General features: G+C 40.2%; 1 protein-coding gene across 1 annotated transcript in view; it reads right to left on the bottom strand.

Moving 5' to 3' along the window:
- Window positions 1-13,355: 13,355 nt before the first annotated feature.
- Window positions 13,356-20,516, bottom strand: part of ADCY5 (adenylate cyclase 5) — a 344,935-nt gene continuing 337,774 nt past the window's right edge. Inside the window, exon 20 of the mRNA XM_053698067.1 lies at window positions 13,356-14,795. Within this exon, the coding sequence (XP_053554042.1) occupies window positions 14,667-14,795 (129 nt within the window). The 3' untranslated portion in view covers window positions 13,356-14,666. The remainder of the gene's footprint in view (window positions 14,796-20,516) is intronic.

Here is a 20,516-nt window from a genome sequence, read left to right as displayed (position 1 = left end):
CAAGTAAGGTGGAATTTATATTTTTCCAGGTTCAATTTTCTTATCATATACAGACCCTCCTCACGGAATGGCAAGGCTGATGCCTTATCAAGACAATACAAGAAACCACCAAACCTACTTAGTAAGGATACTGTCATTCCAACAGAAAAGTTCATTGCCTTTTCATTTGATTCCACATCATTCCTTAAGGAAGAACAAGAGAAAGATATTACCAAACCACTAAGTGTTATGCAACGGGGCTCAGATGGTTTACATTATCACCAAGACAAGTTATATATTCCCCCATCCACCAGGCAGATGGTTTTACACTCTATACATGACGCACCCTTAGCAGGGCATACAGGACTTCGTAAAACACAAGATTTAGCAAATAGATCTTTCTGGTGGCCAACAATGCATAAGGATATCTCAGATTATATCTCTTCCTGTGGAGTTTGTACCTTATCTAAAAGAAGCAAACGGCCTCACTATGGATTACTTATGCCGATAGCAACACCAAGTAGACCTTGGGAAGAAATCGCCTTGGATTATATAGTGGATTTACCACGCTCAGGAACTGATACCACAATCCTTGTTGTGGTAGACTTATTCAGTAAGATGTGTCATTTTATACCTTATCGGAAGTTACCCACTGCTGCAGAAACCTTACAATTGCTGCTCACTTATGTTTTTAAACATCATGGATTACATAAGACTATCCTAACAGATCGGGGAACCCAATTCACGAGTAAGTTTTGGCTAGAATTCTGCAAGGCTTTTCAAATAGAGAAAAGATTGTCTACAGCTTACCACCCTCAGACAAATGGGCAGACCGAGAGATGCAACCAATGGTTGGAGCAATTTCTCAGAGGATTCTGTAGTGATCAGCAACATCAATGGTCATCTTTCCTTCCTTACGCAGAATTTACTTATAATAACACAGTAGACTCTACTACCAAGCTCACTCCGTTTTTTGTTAATTATGGGTTCCATCCCACCTTCCATCTTTTACCTGACAACTACTCTTCTTCTCCATCTGTCACACAGATTACTAATGACATTGCAACTAATTTCTCATCTGTCCGCTCTGCTATTGATGATGCTAAGCAAATACACAAGCTTCACTATGACAAGAGGAGAACTCCTGCACCAAAGTATTCAGTTGGAGATCTAGTTTGGCTCTCCACAAAACATCTGAAGTTAACCACTCCTTCTAAGAAATTGTCGGTCCTCTACATTGGGCCGTATCCAATAGATCGTATCATAAATGAGAACGCTATGAGATTACGGTTACCACCTAACATACGTGTACACCCTACCTTCCATGTTTCCTTACTGAAACTGTATCGAGCCCTTAGATCTCCTCCTGACCAAGCTCCACTTACACCAGTAACTGTGGACCCTGATACGGAATACGAGGTCCAAGACATATTGGACTCCAGACAGATGAGAGGTACTCTTCAATACCTTGTCAGGTGGAAAGGGTATTCTCCTGATGAAGATTCCTGGGAACCAGCAGCCAACATTTCTGCTCCCCGGTTGATCTCTAGGTTCCATCAGCGAAATCCTGATCGCCCGCATCCATGAGCCGCGGAGCTGCTCCTTGAAGGGGGTGTCATGTCATGTCCCTTTAAATATGGGAGTGTCTATCCTGCTTAAGCCCTATATACCTCCTTACCACACTCTCCTAGTTGCTTAGTATTGGAGTCTTCTGCTATAGGACTGCTACAGCCAAGCCTACCTTCTCTGCAAAACGAGTCTGCCTCTGCCTTTTTTGCCTGTCAGTTCCGGAATTCACAGAGTGGTGACGTCACACGCCATTCCGCTACACACAGCAGCATCAGACTGTTTAGCTGCACTGTCTCCCAGGCTGCCAGGACTTGCAAGCTCCTAATTCCTGGGGATTACTCAAGTAAGACCTGCTCTAACTTTCACTCTCCTGTGACTCAAATCATTTATGCGCATACCTGACTCAAGTTTATCATATGTATATGCAATTGCTAAATCGATCTGAGCCAACTTTAACTAGCTATCTTGATAATTCTCACTAACGTTAGTTACTTTATTACTTAGCCTTTTGCCTGATCATTTTTTATTGTCAGTACTACTGAAATTCCAAACTAGTTTGTAAATATATTTTTCTATGTATCCATACTGGGGTTTCTATGTGTTACAATGCTGCAATTGTTTAGTGTTTACTCACAGGTGGCAGCTGTAGTGTAATCACCATTAACCCCAGCTAATAACTGAACTATGATGTCTGGGATTATCTTTTACTCGGATAGTAATTTATGATAATTGCCAGTATTCTTTGAACAACACACACACTATTTTAAGTTTTTCCTTTAAACTCAGCAGTTGAGGTTCTTGAAAATAAATTCCTTGCCTTACAGGATACGGCAAGACATAAACCCGGACACAGGCAGACTCGTAATACTGGCGCAAAGGAAGTCCCATTGAAAAAGGACTTTTTGAAAGCTGCGGTAGTTGCGTTACGGCCAAAAAAGTGTGCGGTGCAGCTAAACCTGCAAAACTCGTAATACCAGCAGTAGTGAAAAAGAGCCATAACGCTGCTTTTTCACTCATACCGCAAAACTCGTAATCTAGCCGATAGTTAGTTAGCAACTGGTTATTTATAGTAAATCTTTGCTTATTGATTGTTCCTGATAGTATAATGTTACCTATGGAATTACTTTGATGACAATGCTGTATGTGATATACAATCCGTAATTTCAGAATTGTAAATTATCTTCTTTTTTGTAATTAAATGAAACATTTTTAAAATTTAAAAAAAAAAAAAAAGGTAAAATGTAGAAAAGTATTGGAGAGAAGATCAAGTTGCCGCCTTGCAAATCTGTTTCAAGGAGGTGTCATTTTTGAAGGCCAAAATAGTAGATACAGACCTACAAGAATGATCAGTTATTCTTTTTGGAAACAGTTTTCCCACAACTAAGTAAGGCTAGTATGCATAGGGGCCGATTTATCAAAAAGAATGCTGCTCCATAACTTGTCCGCCTGCTACGTTTCCGCAGACAGAAATCAACCCGATCGAAGCCGATCAGGTTAATTGACACCCCCTACTAGTGGACAATTGGCCACAAATCTGCAATGGGTGGCATTGCACCAGCAGTTCACAAGAATTGCTGGTGCAATGATAAATGTCGGCATTTATCGATGTGCTGCGGACATGATACGCTACAACGTATCATGTCCGCTCACACATTAATAAATATACCCCATAGTCTGCTTCAGCCAAGATGCCAAGGCCCCTGTTGTAGCCTTTTTGGGACCTGAAAAGTGGACAAATAAGCTAGAAGTCTGTCTATAATCTTTAGTAACCTGAAGATAAAATGTTATGCTACATCTAAATTGTCTAGTAGGCGTTCCTTAGAATTTGAAGGATTTGGGCACAGAGAAGGAACAACAATCTCCTGATTAATATTTTCTGAAGACACTACCTTCAGGAGAAAATCATATTTAGTCCGGAGAACCGCTTTATCCTGATGAAAAATCCTAAAAGGGATGATCAAAAGACAATGCTGATAATTCAGAAACTTTTCTAGCGGAAGAAATGGCTAGACGAAATAGAACCTTCCACGGTAATAACTTTAGGTCCAGAGAACAAATAGGTTCAAAGGGGGGATCTTGCAAAACAGAAAGAATCAGATTTGAATTCCAAAAGGGAGACATGGGCCTAATAACAGGAAGAATTCTCAGCAAGGCTTGAACAAAAGTTTGAACAACAGGCAACTTAGCCTGCCTTTTGTAAAACAAAACAATTAATGCTGAAATCTGACCCTCTAAAGAACTAGCTGATAAACCCTTACCCAGTCCATCCTGAAGGAACTGAAGAATTATGGGGATTCTAAAAGATTTCCAAGAGAAACCTCTAGAAAATTTTATGGCTTTCTGGAGTTCAGTAGAGATAACAGAATCGTAGAAACCTCTGTTTTTGAGAACTAGATGTTTAACCTCCACGTCATCAAATTCAGAGATTTGAGATCCTTGAGACAGCAGATCTTTCCTTAGGGGTAGAGCCCATGGAGGGAGGGATGACATCTGAATTAGGTCCGCATACCAAGTTCAGCTGAGAAACGCTGGATCTATGAGAATTACAGAACTCCATTCCTCTTTGATTCTTGCAATGACTCTTTGAAGAAGAACAAACAGAGGAAATAGATAGGCCACACGAAAGTGAGATCTTGGATCTCTTGGCCTGGCACAATAAACCGGAAGTTTGCGGTTCAATTTGGATGCCATTAGATCTATTTCTGGAAGATCCCACCTCAGGACTAATTAATCAAACATGATGAAGAGACCATTTTCCTGGATGGATGAACTGACGACTTAGGTAATCTGCTTCCCAATTGTTTACTCCTGGAATGTGAATGGCCGTTAGGATGCAGTGGTTATCCTCTGCCCAAGACAGAATTTGAGAAACCTCTTGCACAGCTAAAGGACTTTGAGTCCCTCCCTGATGATTAATGTACCCCACCTCAGTGATGTTGTCTGACTGGAATCAAATTAAAAAAATTTTTTTTTGAGAAGGGGTCAAGATTGAAGGGCCTGAAGAACTGTACAAAGTTCTAGGATGTTGATAGGTAACCTCACCTCCTGATGTAGAAAAACATAATTTATGCTTACCTGATAAATTTATTTCTCTTGTGGTGTATCCAGTCCACGGATCATCCATTACTTGTGGGATATTCTCCTTCCCAATAGGAAGTTGCAAGAGGATCACCCACAGCAGAGCTGCTATATAGCTCCTCCCCTAACTGCCATATCCAGTCATTCGACCGAAAACAAGCAGAGAAAGGAGAAACCATAGGGTGCAGTGGTGACTGTAGTTTAAAATTAAAAAATACCTGCCTTAAAATGACAGGGCGGGCCGTGGACTGGATACACCACAAGAGAAATAAATTTATCAGGTAAGCATAAATTATGTTTTCTCTTGTAAGGTGTATCCAGTCCACGGATCATCCATTACTCGTGGGATACCAATACCAAAGCTAAAGTACACGGATGAAGGGAGGGACAAGGCAGGTACTTAAACGGAAGGTACTACTGCCTGTAAAACCTTTCTCCCAAAAATAGCCTCCGAAGAAGCAAAAGTATCAAATTTGTAGAATTTTGAAAAAGTATGAAGCGAAGACCAAGTCGCCGCCTTGCAAATCTGTTCAACAGAAGCCTCATTTTTAAAGGCCCATGTGGAAGCCACAGCTCTAGTAGAATGAGCTGTATTCCTTTCTGGAGGCTGCTTGCCAGCAGTCTCATAGGCTAAGCGGATTATGCTTCTTAGCCAAAAAGAAAGAGAGGTTGCCGAAGCCTTTTGACCTCTCCTCTGTCCAGAGTAGACAACAAACAAAGCAGATGTTTGACGAAAATCTTCAAAGCTTGTAAGTAAAACTTTAAAGCATGAACCACGTCCAGATTGTGTAATAGACGTTCCTTCTTTGAAGAAGGATTAGGACACAAAGACGGAACAACAATCTCTTGATTGATATTCTTATTAGATACCACCTTAGGTAAAAACCCAGGTTTGGTACGCAGAACTACCTTATTTGCATGGAAGATCAGATAAGGAGAATCACATTGTAAGGCAGATAACTCGGAAACTCTACGAGCCGAGGAAATAGCTACCAAAAAAAGAACTTTCCAAGATAAAAGTTTGATATCTATGGAATGAAGAAGTTCAAACGGAACCCCCTGAAGAAGTTTAAGAACCAAATTTAAGCTCCAAGGTGGAGCAACAGGTTTAAACACAGGCTTGATTCTAACTAAAGCCTGACAAAATGCCTGAACATCTGGGACATCCACCAGACGCTTGTGCAAAAGAATAGATAGTGCAGAAATCTGTCCCTTTAAGGAACTAGCTGACAATCCTTTCTCCAATCCTTCTTGGAGAAAAGATAATATCCTGGGAATCCTGACCTTACTCCAGTAGACCTTGGATTCACACCATGGATTCACACCATTTACACCATATCTTATGATAGATTTTCCTGGTGACAGGCTTTCGTGCCTGAATTAAGATATCAATGACTGACTCGGAGAAACCACGCTTTGATAAAATCAAGCGTTCAATCTCCAGGCAGTCAGCCTCAGAGAAATTAGATTTGGATGGTTGAAAGGACCTTGAAGTAGAAGGTCCTGTCTCAGCGGCAGAGTCTATGGTGGAAAGGATGACATGTCCACCAGATCTGCATACCAAGTCCTGCGTGGCCACGCAGGCGCTCTCAAGATCACTGATGCTCTCTCCTGCTTGATTTTGGCAATCAGACGAGGGAGCAGAGGAAACGGTGGAAACACATAAGCCAGGTTGAAGGACCAAGGCGCTGCTAGAGCATCTATCAGCGTTGCCTTGGGGTCCCTGGACCTGGATCCGTAACAAGGAAGCTTGGCGTTCTGGCGAGACGCCATGAGATCCAGTTTGCCCCAACGATGAACCAATTGTGCAAACACCTCCGTATGGAGTTCCCACTCCCCCGGGTGAAAAGTCCGCCTCCCAGTTCTCTAAACCTGGGATATGGATAGCTGATAGGTGGCAAGAGTGAATCTCCGCCCAGCGAATTATCTTTGAGACTTCTAACATCTCTAGGGAACTCCTTGTTCCCCCTTGATGGTTGATGTAAGCCACAGTCGTGATGTTGTTCGACTGAAATCTGATAAACCTCATTGTCGCTAGCTGAGGCCAAGCCTGAAGAGCATTGAATATCGCTCTTAGTTCCAGAATGTTTATTATAAGGAGTGACTCCTCCTGAGTCCACGATCCCTGAGCCTTCAGGGAGTTCCAGACTGCACCCCAACCTAGAAGGCTGGCATCTGTCGTTACAATTGTCCAATCTGGCCTGCGAAAGGTCATACCTTTGGACAGATGGACCTGAGATAGCCACCAGAGAAGAGAGTCCCTGGTCTCTTGATCCAGATTTAGTAGAGGGGACAAATCTGTGTAATCCCCATTCCACTGACTGAGCATGCAGAGTTGCAGCGGTCTGAGATGTAGGCGTGCAAACGGCACTATGTCCATTGCCATTACCATTAAGCCGATTATTTCCATGCACTGAGCCACCGAAGGGCGAGGAATGGAATAAAGAACACGGCAGGAATTTAGAAGTTTTGATAACCTGGACTCCGTCACGTAAATTTTCATTTCTACAGAATCTATCAGAGTCCCTAGGAAGGAAACTCTTGTGAGGGGGGATAGAGAACTCTTTTCCTCGTTCACCTTCCACCCATGCGACCTCAGAAATGCCAACACTATGTCCGTATGAGACTTGGCAACTTGGAAGTTTGACGCCTGAATCAGGATGTCATCTAAATAAGGGGCCTCTGCTATGCCCCGCGGCCTTAGGACAGCCAGAAGTGACCCCAGAACCTTCGTAAAGATTCTTGGGGCTGTAGCTAACCCAAAGGGAAGAGCTACAAACTGGTAATGCCTGTCTAGGAAGGCAAACCTGAGAAACCGATGATGATCTTTGTGTATCGGAATGTGAAGATAAGCATCCTTTAAATCCACTGTAGTCATGTATTGACCCTCCTGGATCATAGGTAGGATGGTACGAATAGTCTCCATCTTGAATGATGGAACTCTGAGGAATTTGTTTAAGATCTTTAGATCCAAAATTGGTCTGAAGGTTCCCTCTTTTTTGGGAACCACAAACAGATTTGAGTAAAATCCCTGTCCCTTATCCTCCTTTGGAACTGGATAGATCACTCCCATAACTAGGAGGTCTTGTACACAGTGTAAGAATGCCTCTCTCTTTATCTGGTTTGCAGATAATTGAGAAAGGTGAAATCTCCCTTTTGGGGGGGAAGCCTTGAAGTCCAGAAGATATTCCTGGGATATAATTTCCAACGCCCAGGGATCCTGGACATCTCTTGCCCATGCCTGGGTGAAGAGCGAAAGTCTGCCCTGCCCCCTACTAGATCCATTACCGGATAGGGGGCCGTTCCTTCATGCTGTCTTAGAGGCAGCAGCAGGCTTTTTGGCCTGCTTACCCTTGTTCCAGGTCTGGTTAGGTCTCCAGACCATCTTGGACTGAGCAAAAGTTCCCTCTTGTTTTGCATTAGAGGAAGTTGATGCCGCACTCGCCTTGAAGTTTCGAAAGGCACAAAAATTAGACTGTTTGGCCCTTGATTTGGACCTATCCTGAGGAAGGGCATGACCTTTTCCTCCAGTGATATCAGCAATAATCTCCTTCAAACCAGGCCTGAATAGGGTCTGCCCCTTGAAGGGAATGTTAAGCAGCTTAGACTTTGAAGTATTGTCAGCTGACCATGATTTAAGCCATAGCGCTCTGCGCGTCTGGATAGCAAAACCAGAATTCTTAGCCGTTAGTTTAGTCAAATGAACAATGGCATCAGAAACAAAAGAATTGGCTAGCTTTAGTGCTCAAGTATGTCATCCAATGGAGTCGCTACCTGTACAGCCTCTTCCAGAGACTCAAACCAGAACGCCGCAGCAGCAGTGACAAGAGCAATGCATGCAAGGGGCTGTAGGATAAAACCTTGTTGAATAAACATTTTCTTAAGGTAACCCTCTAACTTTTTATCCATTGGATCTAAGAAAGCACAACTGTCCTCGACAGGGATAGTGGTACGCTTTGCTAGAGTAGAAACTGCTCCCTCCACCTTAGGAACTGTCTGCCATAAGTCCCGTGTGGTGGCGTCTATTGGAAACATTTTTCTAAAAATAGGAGGGGGAGAGAACGGCACACCTGGTCTATCCCATTCCTTAGTAATAATTTCTGTAAACCTTTTAGGTATTGGAAAAACATCAGTGCACACCGGCACTGCATAGTATTTATCCAGTCTACACAATTTCTCTGGCACTGCAATTGTATCACAGTCATTCAGAGCAGCTAAAACCTCCCTGAGTAACACGCGGAGGTGTTCAAGCTTAAATTTAAATGTAGAGATATCAGAATCAGGTTGCATCATCTTCCCTGAGTCAGAAACATCACCCACAGAAAGAAGCTCTCCTTCTTCAGCTTCTGCATATTGTGAGGCAGTATCAGACATAGTTCTTAAAGCGTCAGTATGCTCTGTATTTCGTCTAACTCCAGAGCTATCTCACTTTCCTCTAAATTCAGGTAGTCTGGCTAATACCGCTGACAGTGTATTATCCATGACTGCCGCCATGTCTTGTAAAGTAAACGCTATGGGCGCCCTAGATGTACTTGGCGCCATTTGAGCGTGAGTCCCTTGAGCGGGAGTCAAAGGATCTGACACGTGGGGAGAGTTAGTCGGCATAACTTCCCCCTCGTCAGATTCCTCTAGTGAGAAATTTTTTAAAGACAGAATATGATCTTTATTGCTTAAAGTGAAATCAGTACATTTGGTACACATTCTAAGAGGGGGTTCCACCATGGCTTTTAAACATAATGAACAAGGAGTTTCCTCTATGTCAGACATGTTTGTACAGACTAGCAATGAGACTAGCAAGCTTGGAAAACACTTTAAATCAAGTTAACAAGCAAATATAAGAAACGGTACTGTGCCTTTAAGAGAAACAAATTTTGTCAGAATTTGAAAAACAGTGAAAAAAGGCAGTAAATCAAACAAAATTTTTACAGTGTGTATAATAAGCTAACAGAGCATTGCACCCACTTGCAAATGGATGATTAACCCCTTAGTTAAATAAACGGATCAAAAAAACGATATAGACGTTTTTTAACAGTCACACCAAACTGCCACAGCCTTGCTGTGGGCCTACCTTCCCCAACAAACGATTTTGGAAAGCCTAAGCCTTTAGAGATGTCCTATAACATTCAGGGGACTCCTGGAGGAAGCTGGATGTCTCAGTCTGTAAAAGTTACTGCGCAAAAAAGCGCTAAATTAGGCCCCTCCCACTCATAGTAACACAGTGGAAAGCCTCAGGAAACTGTTTCTAGGCAAATTTAAGCCAGCCATGTGGAAAAAACTATGCCCCAATAAAGTTTTATCACCAAAGTATATATAAAAACGTTTAAACATGCCAGCAAATGTTTTATATTGTAAATATAAAAGAGTATTACCTCAGAAAGTAAGCATGATACCAGTCGCTATTAAATCACTGTATTCAGGCTTACCTTACATAAATTTTGTATCAGCAGCATTTTTTAGCATTCACATCTTCTAGAAAAAATCTTAACTGCACATACCTCATAGCAGGATAAACTGCACGCAATTCCCCCGCTGAAGTTACCTCTCTCTTCAGTCATGTGTGAGAACAGCAATGGATCTTAGTTACAACCTGCTAAGATCATAGAAATCACAGGCAGATTCTTCTATTTTTCTGCCTGGGACAAAATAGTACAACTCCGGTACCATTCAAAAATAACAAACTTTTGATTGAAGCAAGATAACAGCTACATTTCACCACTTTCCTCTTACTACCTCCATGCTTGTTGAGAGTTGCAAGAGAATGACTGGGTATGGCAGTTAGGGGAGGAGCTATATAGGAGCTCTGCTGTGGGTGATCCTCTTGCAACTTCCTGTTGGGAAGGAGAATATCCCACAAGTAATGGATGATCCGTGGACTGGATACACCTTACAAGAGAAAGCCCCTTTACCCCAAGTAGCAATTTTGATAATAGAATCAAATTCCAATCCAAAAAGCATCTTCCCTTTAAAGGGGAATGATAATAGCCTATTCTTAGAGACAATATCAGCTGACCAAGATTTAAGCCATAAAGCTACCCTTAATAAAACACCAATGGACATATTCTTGACACAAATTTTGATAATGTCAAAGACTGCATCACAAATTAAATAATTAGCCTTCTTAATGACTTTAATGCAGTTGTAGATATCCTCAGAAGATAGTTTAGAAACCATCTGAGAAAGAGAATTATACCAGAAGGACGCCTCAGCGACCACACAATTGATTGCTACTGCAGGTCTAAGCTGAGGAGCTGATTGGAAGAATAATTTCCTAAGCAAGGACTCAGATTTGCAATCCATTGCATCCTTAAACGAAGAACTATCCTCCATAGAAGTAGTAGTGCATCTAGCTAAGGTGGAAATAGTTCCATCAACCTTAGGGCCTACATTCCAGGCTGTTAAATTCTTCTCTGAAAGTGGATACATTCTTTTGAACCTGTTAGAAGGTGCAAAGGGGATGCCTGGTTTCTTCCATTCTTTGGCTATATATTCTGTAACAAAGTCTGATGCTTCAAAGGCCTTAGACACTTTGGGAGGAGCTTTAAAAACCTGATTCATCTTATTTACAGGCTTGGATCCCCTGGATACGGTTCTGAGGTATTCAAAACTTCTTGAAGCAGGAAGCGGATAGGTCCACTTTAAATCTAAACATGGAATCATTCTCTTGCTTATTTATTGGATCAGAGTCCTCAGAGGAAATTTCAAACTCAGAAAGAAACTCAGCCAAGTCAGAGCTTTTTATGCTTATTGGTAAATGAACATGGGGAATAGGACCCTGCATGTTACAGGTGGTGTGAGGTAAATATCCTGATTTTCGTTTACACTTACTAGGTTTGGGGATAGCCACTAAAAACTCTTTCATAGTATTTTTTTGAAGACTTGTTTTAAACTCTGGAGAAAAGTTAGTGGAATCCACCTGAGACATGTAAATGTGCATGGGCACTAAATGTCTGCCAGGTGCCATACTGACAGGATTATGTGTTGTGAATTGGAGATGCGGGACACAATTGGCACAAAAGTGGTTAATTTAGTCCACTAGAACAGTTTTGCATAATAAACTGCAGTATGTTCTTGGGCTGTAGTATGTTCTTTATGGGTCTCTTCCAATGGGTCAGTCATATTAGATGGGGGTACAGACATGAAACCAAAAACATAAGGAAAACTGAAAGTAAATGGAAATAAAGATATATTTCAAAGCTTTAAATAACAAGTGTATTTACCCAAAAATACATCAATCAGCTTATTAGAACAGCTCAGAACCCGGGGGGGGGGGGGGGGGGGGGGGTCAGAAAGAAAAATGATTTACCCTCAGAGAAAATTCACCACCCACCACCTCAGCAGCTCTATGGGCAAAGAAAGTGTTAAAAACGGGGGCCAAGATAGTTTAAAATTCCTTCAGACAGTCTCTGAAGAAATTTCAGCCAGCTACTGATCCGGTGAAGGAGAGAGAATAGGGAACCTAAGGGGCAGGAGGGCAATTATGGCTGAGGGATTTACCCATTTGGGTACTGACATGCCATAACTGAGGTATTCCTTTACCCCTTCTTCACTCAGAATCTTGATGAAATTATCCTGAATTCTTCCCTGAGTGAAGATGGAAGAGGGGTACTGGACTCTCATCTTACGAAAGAAAAGAAAATTACAATGTGAAAAAGCTGAGCTGTATGAAACATTCTTCTAAAGAGAACATATTTTACAAATCATCCAATTATTGTTTAGATCGTGGGGCACTATTTACCTTACTTATTTAATGGGATATGGAACCCAACATTTTTCTGTCAGGATTCATTTTAAACAACTTATCAGTTTACTTCTATTATTATTATTATCAGATATTTGTAGAGCGCCAACAGATTCCGCAACGCCGCTATGATCTAATTTTCTTTGTTCTCTTGATATCCTGTGCTGAAAATAATACCTAGGTATGATCAGAGGCATCAAATTATTACTAGGAACTAGCTGCTGATTGGTGGCTGCACATATATGTTTCTTGTTATTGGCCCACCCAATTTGTTCAGCTAACTCCTAGTAGTGCATTGCTGCTCCTTCAACAATCAATACCAAGAGAACAAAGCAAATTTGCTAATAGAAGTAAAGTTGAAAATTGTTTAAAAGTTTGGGTTTCATGTCCCTTTAAGGATTACAAATATATTCAGTTTCTTTTGACTTTAAAAGGACATTGTACTCTATAGCTTTTTATTCTCTATAAAAGATTAACAATCATACACAATAAAATATTTACATTTAAATTTAAACTATCAGAGCATGATCAGCCAGTACTGTTGTATTAGTGCTCATTATCAGATAGGGACAACTCGCACAGTTCTATTTGTGGAGAGGGCCAAGCTTTCAGAAGCTTAACAAGATGACGTAATTCAGACAAAAAAAAACCCCCATTTGATAGAGCCTCTCTTAGATAGAACAAATACCATGTTCATTTAAACGCATATTCTAATACAAAAATGACATACTTTGATTCATTAACTCCAATGTTTGTGGCTCTTTAGCATGACTTTACCAATGTGTTTAACCTCTTTTGCTGGGATTAAGCACAGCTATCTAGGATTAGTACTGCAAAAATTACACACTGTAATTTATATATCTTTTTTTTTTAGTCACCAATCTTTGCTTTAAGTCATTGACCGCAACATTTCATCACATCCACTGGCAATCTAGAATGCAAGGCAGACAGACAGACACATGTTGGACAGATAGTAAAACAATCACCAACAGCAATGGAACGGAATTTAATGTGCTTAATGGTTAAACAGTTAATCCATTTCCATGGGAAATTTTTATTGCACCAACTGATCAACAAATGAAATTGCTGATGTGATAAATAGTTGAAGGTGAGTGCACAAACTGAAATCTGCAAACTTATTTGTTATAAACAAGTGGACTTGTAGAGGACAAATAAACATGACATAAATAATACCAAAAAAGTAACTAGAAATGTGGCGGAACAAATATTTATATATATATATTATATGTGCAGACTTGGCAGTTGTATAGGAAGACAATATACAGTATTTCCCACTGTCTAAATTACTGCACGGTCAGTAAGCTAAAGGCTCCCATAACGGCACAGTGTTGCACTTAAAAAGAGAGAATCCCTCAATGTTTCATTAGTAATATTTCTTATATTTCTTAGTTAAATACGTTTTGCTTTTCACTGTGTTCTATTTAATTTATTAATAGGTTAAAATATCACTCATATTTTGTATATATTTGATTACACCACTATAATAATGTTGAATCAAAGTGCAGTCTATATTGTATATTGTGCCAAAAAAACTACCAAGTCTTATTTACCAGAGGTAAGCACATCATACTATACAGAATCAAAATACTCATAAATGTGCTCGGATTAACCCCTTACCCCCCTTTGTATATAATTTACAAAATATATAATCTGTGTATATGCTAGATCTTCACGCTGCAATATTACAAAATATAATTACAAAAAAGATGCACATTAGATCTTTGTAAGTCTGTGGTTCACACATATTACTGAGCATACGGATATCTAGCAGGAGAATCCCAGTAGACTCTGCTATAATAAATAGAGCTTAATCTTCATCATTTCCTTGTTAATCTATCTACTAGTGAAAGGGAAAAACTTGTGATCTAGATAGCGGAGAATTAGTGACCTGACGTCCTAATTATTTTTTTCAGGAACACCCTACAAATGAATCTGATGACGAGTACTTTGTTGGTGCTCTGGTACCATTATGTATTCCTTCGGTTGCTCGTGGAGCAATACTTTAATTCCTTCATCTTGCACTTTTCTTTGGGGCACCTTATTGCATATGCCCAAGCAACATCTTTGGTCATGTAAGTATTCACTCATTGGCCGAGGGAGAATTGGACTGTTATTGACAGTCTAGTAAAGCTGCCAGTATCCTCATGTGGAGAGGTGTCTACAGAACTGACAATGCTGTTTATCAGTGCAAAACAAGTAGCTCCTGTTTTTTTTATACTGTCTGTGTACAAAAGTTACAATGACAAGTGCTTCTCTCATTTTGTCCAGTGCTTCCTGTTTGCTAACTGCTTGATGGTCCTTTATTTAGAAAGTAAGTCATCATTTCTCCTTTGCCTTTTACCTTCACGACTCCTCTGCATTCCAATGAGTAGTTATTGGCTGCCAAAACCTGCTGGAGGTCCGCAGTTACCTGAGAGCAGAAATATTAAAATGAATAACAAATATTAACCTCTAATCTCCTTTTTACCGTCCAATCAAAATGAACTGTTTCAAAATAAAGCAGATTAAAATTGTAATGACAACTTTTTGCCCTCACTTCTTCACCTCACACCTGTATGCAACAGCTTTACATTTGGTGCACAATGAGCGCTCCCCTTTTCTATGTGTGAATGAGTGCATGCTTCTGGGTCTGTGTGTTTATATAGATTTGTAGCACTAAATATTAAAAGATTATGGAAACGTATATATTTTTGTTTCAATATATACAATGTTTTCAAATGTATTTTTTGCAAGTAAATAAAATAAAACATTCCCTTTGAAAAGGTTGGACACCTTTAGCAAAATTCATGGCTCAGAGTGTCACATCAGACTTAACTTGCTATCACTCCATTTAATCAGAAATAGGTCCTTGTTTTTTTACTTATCAAAAACATAAATTATGCTTACATGATAATTTTCTATTCTTCTGACGAGAAGAGTCCACAGCTGCATTCATTACTTTTGGGAATTCAGAACCTGGCCACCAGGAGGAGGCAAAGACACCCCAGCCAAAGGCTTCAAATACCTCCCCCACTTCCCTAAACCCCCAGTCATTCTGACAAGGGAACAAGGAACAGTAGGAGAAATATCAGGGTGAAAAAAGGTGACAGAAGAACAAAAATGTACTGCCGCATTATAAATAAAGTGCGGGCGGGAGCTGTGGACTCTTCCCGTCTGAAGAAAAGAAAATTATCAGGTAAGCATAATTTATGTTTTTCTTCTTAAAGGGGAAGAGTCCACAGCTGCATTCATTACTTTTGGGAAAACAATACCCAAGCTAGAGGACACTGAATGCAAACAAAGGGTGGGTACAAAAAGGCGACTCCTTCAAAAGGCACCACAGCCTGAAATTACTCGACACCCCACAAAAACTACATACGACAAGGGAAACCCCGGGCAACCACTCATCAGTTACGTAACCTGCAAAGCCGTGCTAGAGACCACTCACACCCAGAGTCTGCTGAGCACAAAAGCTACCGAGGAGTCAGCCCTGCGGCACTCAACTTCCACAGAAAACATTTCTGACCTAAAACCAAAAAAACCTCTCTCAACCCCCGAGAGGGAGAGAAGAGGAACTCATAAGAGATCTGAAGGACCATCCAACAGGCCAAAAATCCCTATCTACCCCCAAAAGGGAGAATAGAAGACCCCCTGAAATATTCAAAGGGCCCAATCCTACTCAGAGCAACCCGAGGTTGCAACAGAACCACTGTCCGGGTAAACAAATCCCATAAGAGCACAAGGACCAGAAGATAAGTCCATAGTCAGGAGAAAAACTTCACTAGGATGACCTTTGGAAAGTCACCCTCATATCCCTGACACCACACCATACCAACCATGGTGTTCCAGAAAACCATGAGTACCCCCTTGCAACCTACACAAGTCAAAACCCATCAGGCTAGACAAGCATAGACAAGCAGTGACAGAAAACTGTCCTAGCAGCTACAAAAGAGCTCTCCAAGAGGGCACAGAGCCACCTGTGAGCAACACTCGCGATGACCAACCACCAGACAGCAAAGCTGTCCTGAGCCATCGTGGCACACATCCCACCGGGAGGTGCAAAAAAATCTATCAAAAGATCTAAAGCTCCTGAGGAATCCCTAAGCTGCCTCCTATGGTTAGGAGTGCACCCAGACAGTGCCTTCCGCCATCTAAAACCTTAGATGTAAAGAACCTAGCAACATCCACAAACCCAAGAGTCTGAAAAAGACTCCCCACCGGTTTGAGAAAAAAAGGGCAACCAGTACCCCTGGATCGCAAGGTAATCCATGTAGACAAGCCTAACGACCTGACCCACACACTGGAGAAAATAAATGGTCAATTTTCTGACCCAGATAGGCGAAAAGACTGTAACTGACCCCAGACCTCCTACCCTTAAACCCGAAGGGCTAGATCTGCAATAAGATCGACGGAGAGCCTCCGAGAGTCTAAAGTCCTTGGTATGACAAGGGGCAGTTCTTATCTTGAGAAGACGACAGTCTCCAGAGATCCCTACATCCTTGAAATGGAATAACAACGGGAGCCTCGCAGCTCCTGGTAAAAAGGCAGGGCAGCTCCTGCACTCTACGTAATAGAGCAAACGAAACACTGATAAAAAGGAAGAAGAACATTCCCGCACTTCCAGAACAAATGACACAACCCAAGACGGAGGGAAGGAAACCTCGCCACCGCAAAGGGAATGCGACAAGGCAACAGAGTCGTTATCCGGACTCTCCCTGCATCTCCGGACTCTAACCTTCATCCATGCTATCACTGAGAGGCTGACAGGACTACTTAAAACTCCAGTCCCATTTTGAAGAGTACTACCCTCCATAAGAGACTAACTCAAACTTCTGACACTTCTCTGCTAACCTCCTGTGACGAAAGGCAAAGAATGACTGGGGGATGAGGGAAGTGGGGGAGGTATTTGAAGCCTTTGGCTGAGGTGTCTTTGCCTCCTCCTGGTGGCCAGGTTCTGAATTCCCAAAAGTAATGAATGCAGCTGTGGACTCTTCCCATTTAAGAAGAAAACTATATATTTCTTTTAAGTAGACAACCCAATGTATTGATCTATGCCCATTTCTTTCATGTAATTAGCAAGAGTCCATGAGCTAGTGACGTATGGGATATACATTCCTACCAGGAGGGGCAAAGTTTCCCAAACCTTAAAATGCCTATAAACACACCCCTCACCACACCCACAATTCAGTTTTACAAACTTTGCCTCCCATAGAGGTGGTGAAGTAAGTTTGTGCTAGATTCTACGTTGACATGCGCTTCGCAGCAGGCTGAAGCCCAGTTTTCCTCTCAGAGTGCAGTGAATGTCAGAGAGATGTGAAGAGAGTATTGCCTATTTGAATACAATGGTCTTCCTCTAGGGGATCTATTTCATAGGTTCTCTGTTATCGGTCGTAGAGATTTCTTCTCCTACCTCCCTTTTCTGATCAACGATATACTCTTATATACCATTACCTCTACTGATTCTCGTTTCAGTACTGGTTTGGCTATCTGCTATATGTAGATGAGTGTCTTAGGGTAAGTAAGTCTTATTTCTATTTATGACACTCAAAGCTATGGTGGGCACTTTATATGTAAAGTTCTAAATATATGTGTTTAAACTTATATTTACCATGATTCAGGATATTCAGTATTCCTTCATTCAGACTGTCAGTTTCATTTTTTTGGGAAAATGCATATGAATTAGATATTTTTCTTACCTTAATTTTCAATTTACTTTTTTCCTTTAAATTGCGGGCTGTTAGGCTCGCGGGTGCAAAAAATGCTAGAATTTATTGCGTCATTTTTGGCGCGAGACTTTTTTGGCGCGAGATTGACGTTTGTCTGACGTCAATGATGTCATTTCCGGTGTCGTAGTTGACGCCGGAAGTTTTCACATAGTTGCGTCATTTTTGGCTCTCGTGTTTGTTGCAGACGTTTTTGGCGCCAAAAAATATGTGGGCGTCATTCTTGGCGCCAGATTTTTAACATTATTTAAGTCTCATTTTTTAGTTGCTTCCGGTTTCTAGAGGCCTGTTCTGTTTGCATTTTTTTCCCATTCCTGAAACTGTCATTTAAGGAATTTGATAATTTTGCTTATATGTTGTTTTTTTCTATTACATATTGCAAGATATTTCAAAAACTGTTCCTGTATTAGAAAATGCTGAGGGATTCCTGATGACTGATTTCAGTCCTACCAAAGCTAAGTTCATTTATTTTAATGTTATGAATGTTTATCTTTAGCTATGGTTTGTAATAAGTTATCATGATAAACTTTTACATGCAGAGTCCATTAGTATTTATGCATTATATATTGCTATTCTTTTTACATCTAATGTACAAGATATACTTAGGAATTATAAGAATATTTTACAGATTCTATTCTAAAGGCTTTGTCTGACATCCCGCCTTCTAATAAAATTTTTAGGTCTTTTTTAAACTTCTCATTTAGTTGATGAAGTTTCAAATGACCAACAACATACTGATTTATCCTTCTCTGATGGTGTTTTTTCTCATTCAGAATTTTCTTTATCAGATATTGACACTAACAAATCTACTTTTTTATTTTTAAATAGAGTACATTCGTTCTTTGTTGAAAAGGTGTTGATTATTTTGGATATTGAAGTAACTAGTTCTTTTGATTAAGACTAGTTAACATTTAAATTCTGCTTATTAACCTTCTGTGCTTTCTTCAGAGTTTTTTTCCAGTTCCTGATACTAGGGAATGGAATAGGCCGGGAATTTCTTTTATTTTTCTTTAAGGTTTTTAAATTGTATTCTTGACCGGCAGTTAGTTTTCAGTTTTGAGGAAAGATTCCCCAAGTTAATGGGGTTATCTCTACTCTTGCTAAACATACTATTATTCCTATAGCAAATAGTATTTATTTTTTTCCTTCAGATGGGAAACTTGTATCTTATTTAAGGAAAATTATTTATTTTCAGGTACTTTTCTTAGACCTGTAATTTATTTGGCTGATGTTGCAACTGCTTCAACTTTCTGGTTGGATACTTTAGTGCAACAAGTATCGGATTATGATTTGTTTAGCATTCTTGAGTTGTTCAACATGCTAATAGTTTCATTTGTGTCATCATTGTTTTGATATTTTCACAAATGAGGTTTAATCTATGTCTTTAGCTTTTTTAGCTAGAAGAACTTTGTGATTTCAATCTTGGAATGCTAATTTGATTTCTAAATTCCATATTTTTTCCAAGGTAATCAATTATTTGGTTCACAATTGGATTCAATTCTTCAACTGTTACTCTGGGCTTCAAGATTGAGTTCTAAGACTAAATTTTAAGCTTATATTAGTTTTTGTTCTTACTATGGAACGGAATCCTAAATTCTTCCCCAAGTAACATGTTTATAATTGGAAGTTTTCTTCATTCAATTTAAGCCATTTAGAAGATCAAAGTCAGCTCCCCAAATTTGCATGTAGGTGCGGTTCTTATTCCAGTTTAGCTGGTAAGGGGTAGGTTAAGACTTTTTTAAAATTTTGGTTCAATTCGGTCCAAACTTCTTAGATTTGGGTACAGAATAGGATTCAGAGTAAAACCGTCTGTGAGAAGTCTTTCTTTCACTAACATATTCCGGCTATTCCAGTAAGGCTCACACTTTCCTGAAGTATGTTTTAGACCTGTATGTATTGGGTACTTGTGAAGCGCGGCTGGTCACCCATTGGGGCTCAAGGCGCTGCTCAGACCTGGAGTTTTCTAGGGTATTTATACCAGTTCCTTTTTAGGAACAGGGTTTGGGGGTTTTATTCAAAACTATACATTGTCCCAAAGATAGAAAATCTTTTTGAATTATCATATAAGTGTACCATCTTTTAGAATGGTGTTTATATGGTCTATTCTGCCTTTTTGGTCAGTGATGGCATTATTTGTTTACAATAGATACAATAGATGCATATCTTCATTTTCTGTTTTCATTCAGATTATTCTCATTTTCTAAGATTCTCTTTTTTTGACAAGCATTACCAATTTGTTGCTTTTCCTTTTGGTCTAGCGACAGCTCTAAGAATCTTTTCAAGGTTCTCAGTGTTTCCTTATTTGGACGGTCTCGTGGTACTGGCTCAGTCTTTTCGTTCTGCGGAATCTCATACGATTCAACTTTTGTTGTTTCTTCAAGACATGGTTAGAGGATCTTTTTATCAAAAGCTCCTTGATTCTCACACAA

Source organism: Bombina bombina, chromosome 1, assembly GCF_027579735.1.
Source record: "Bombina bombina isolate aBomBom1 chromosome 1, aBomBom1.pri, whole genome shotgun sequence".
NCBI lineage: Eukaryota > Metazoa > Chordata > Amphibia > Anura > Bombinatoridae > Bombina > Bombina bombina.
The sequence above is the reverse complement of the archived record's forward strand: the minus strand, read 5'-3'. Positions and strand labels throughout refer to the sequence as shown.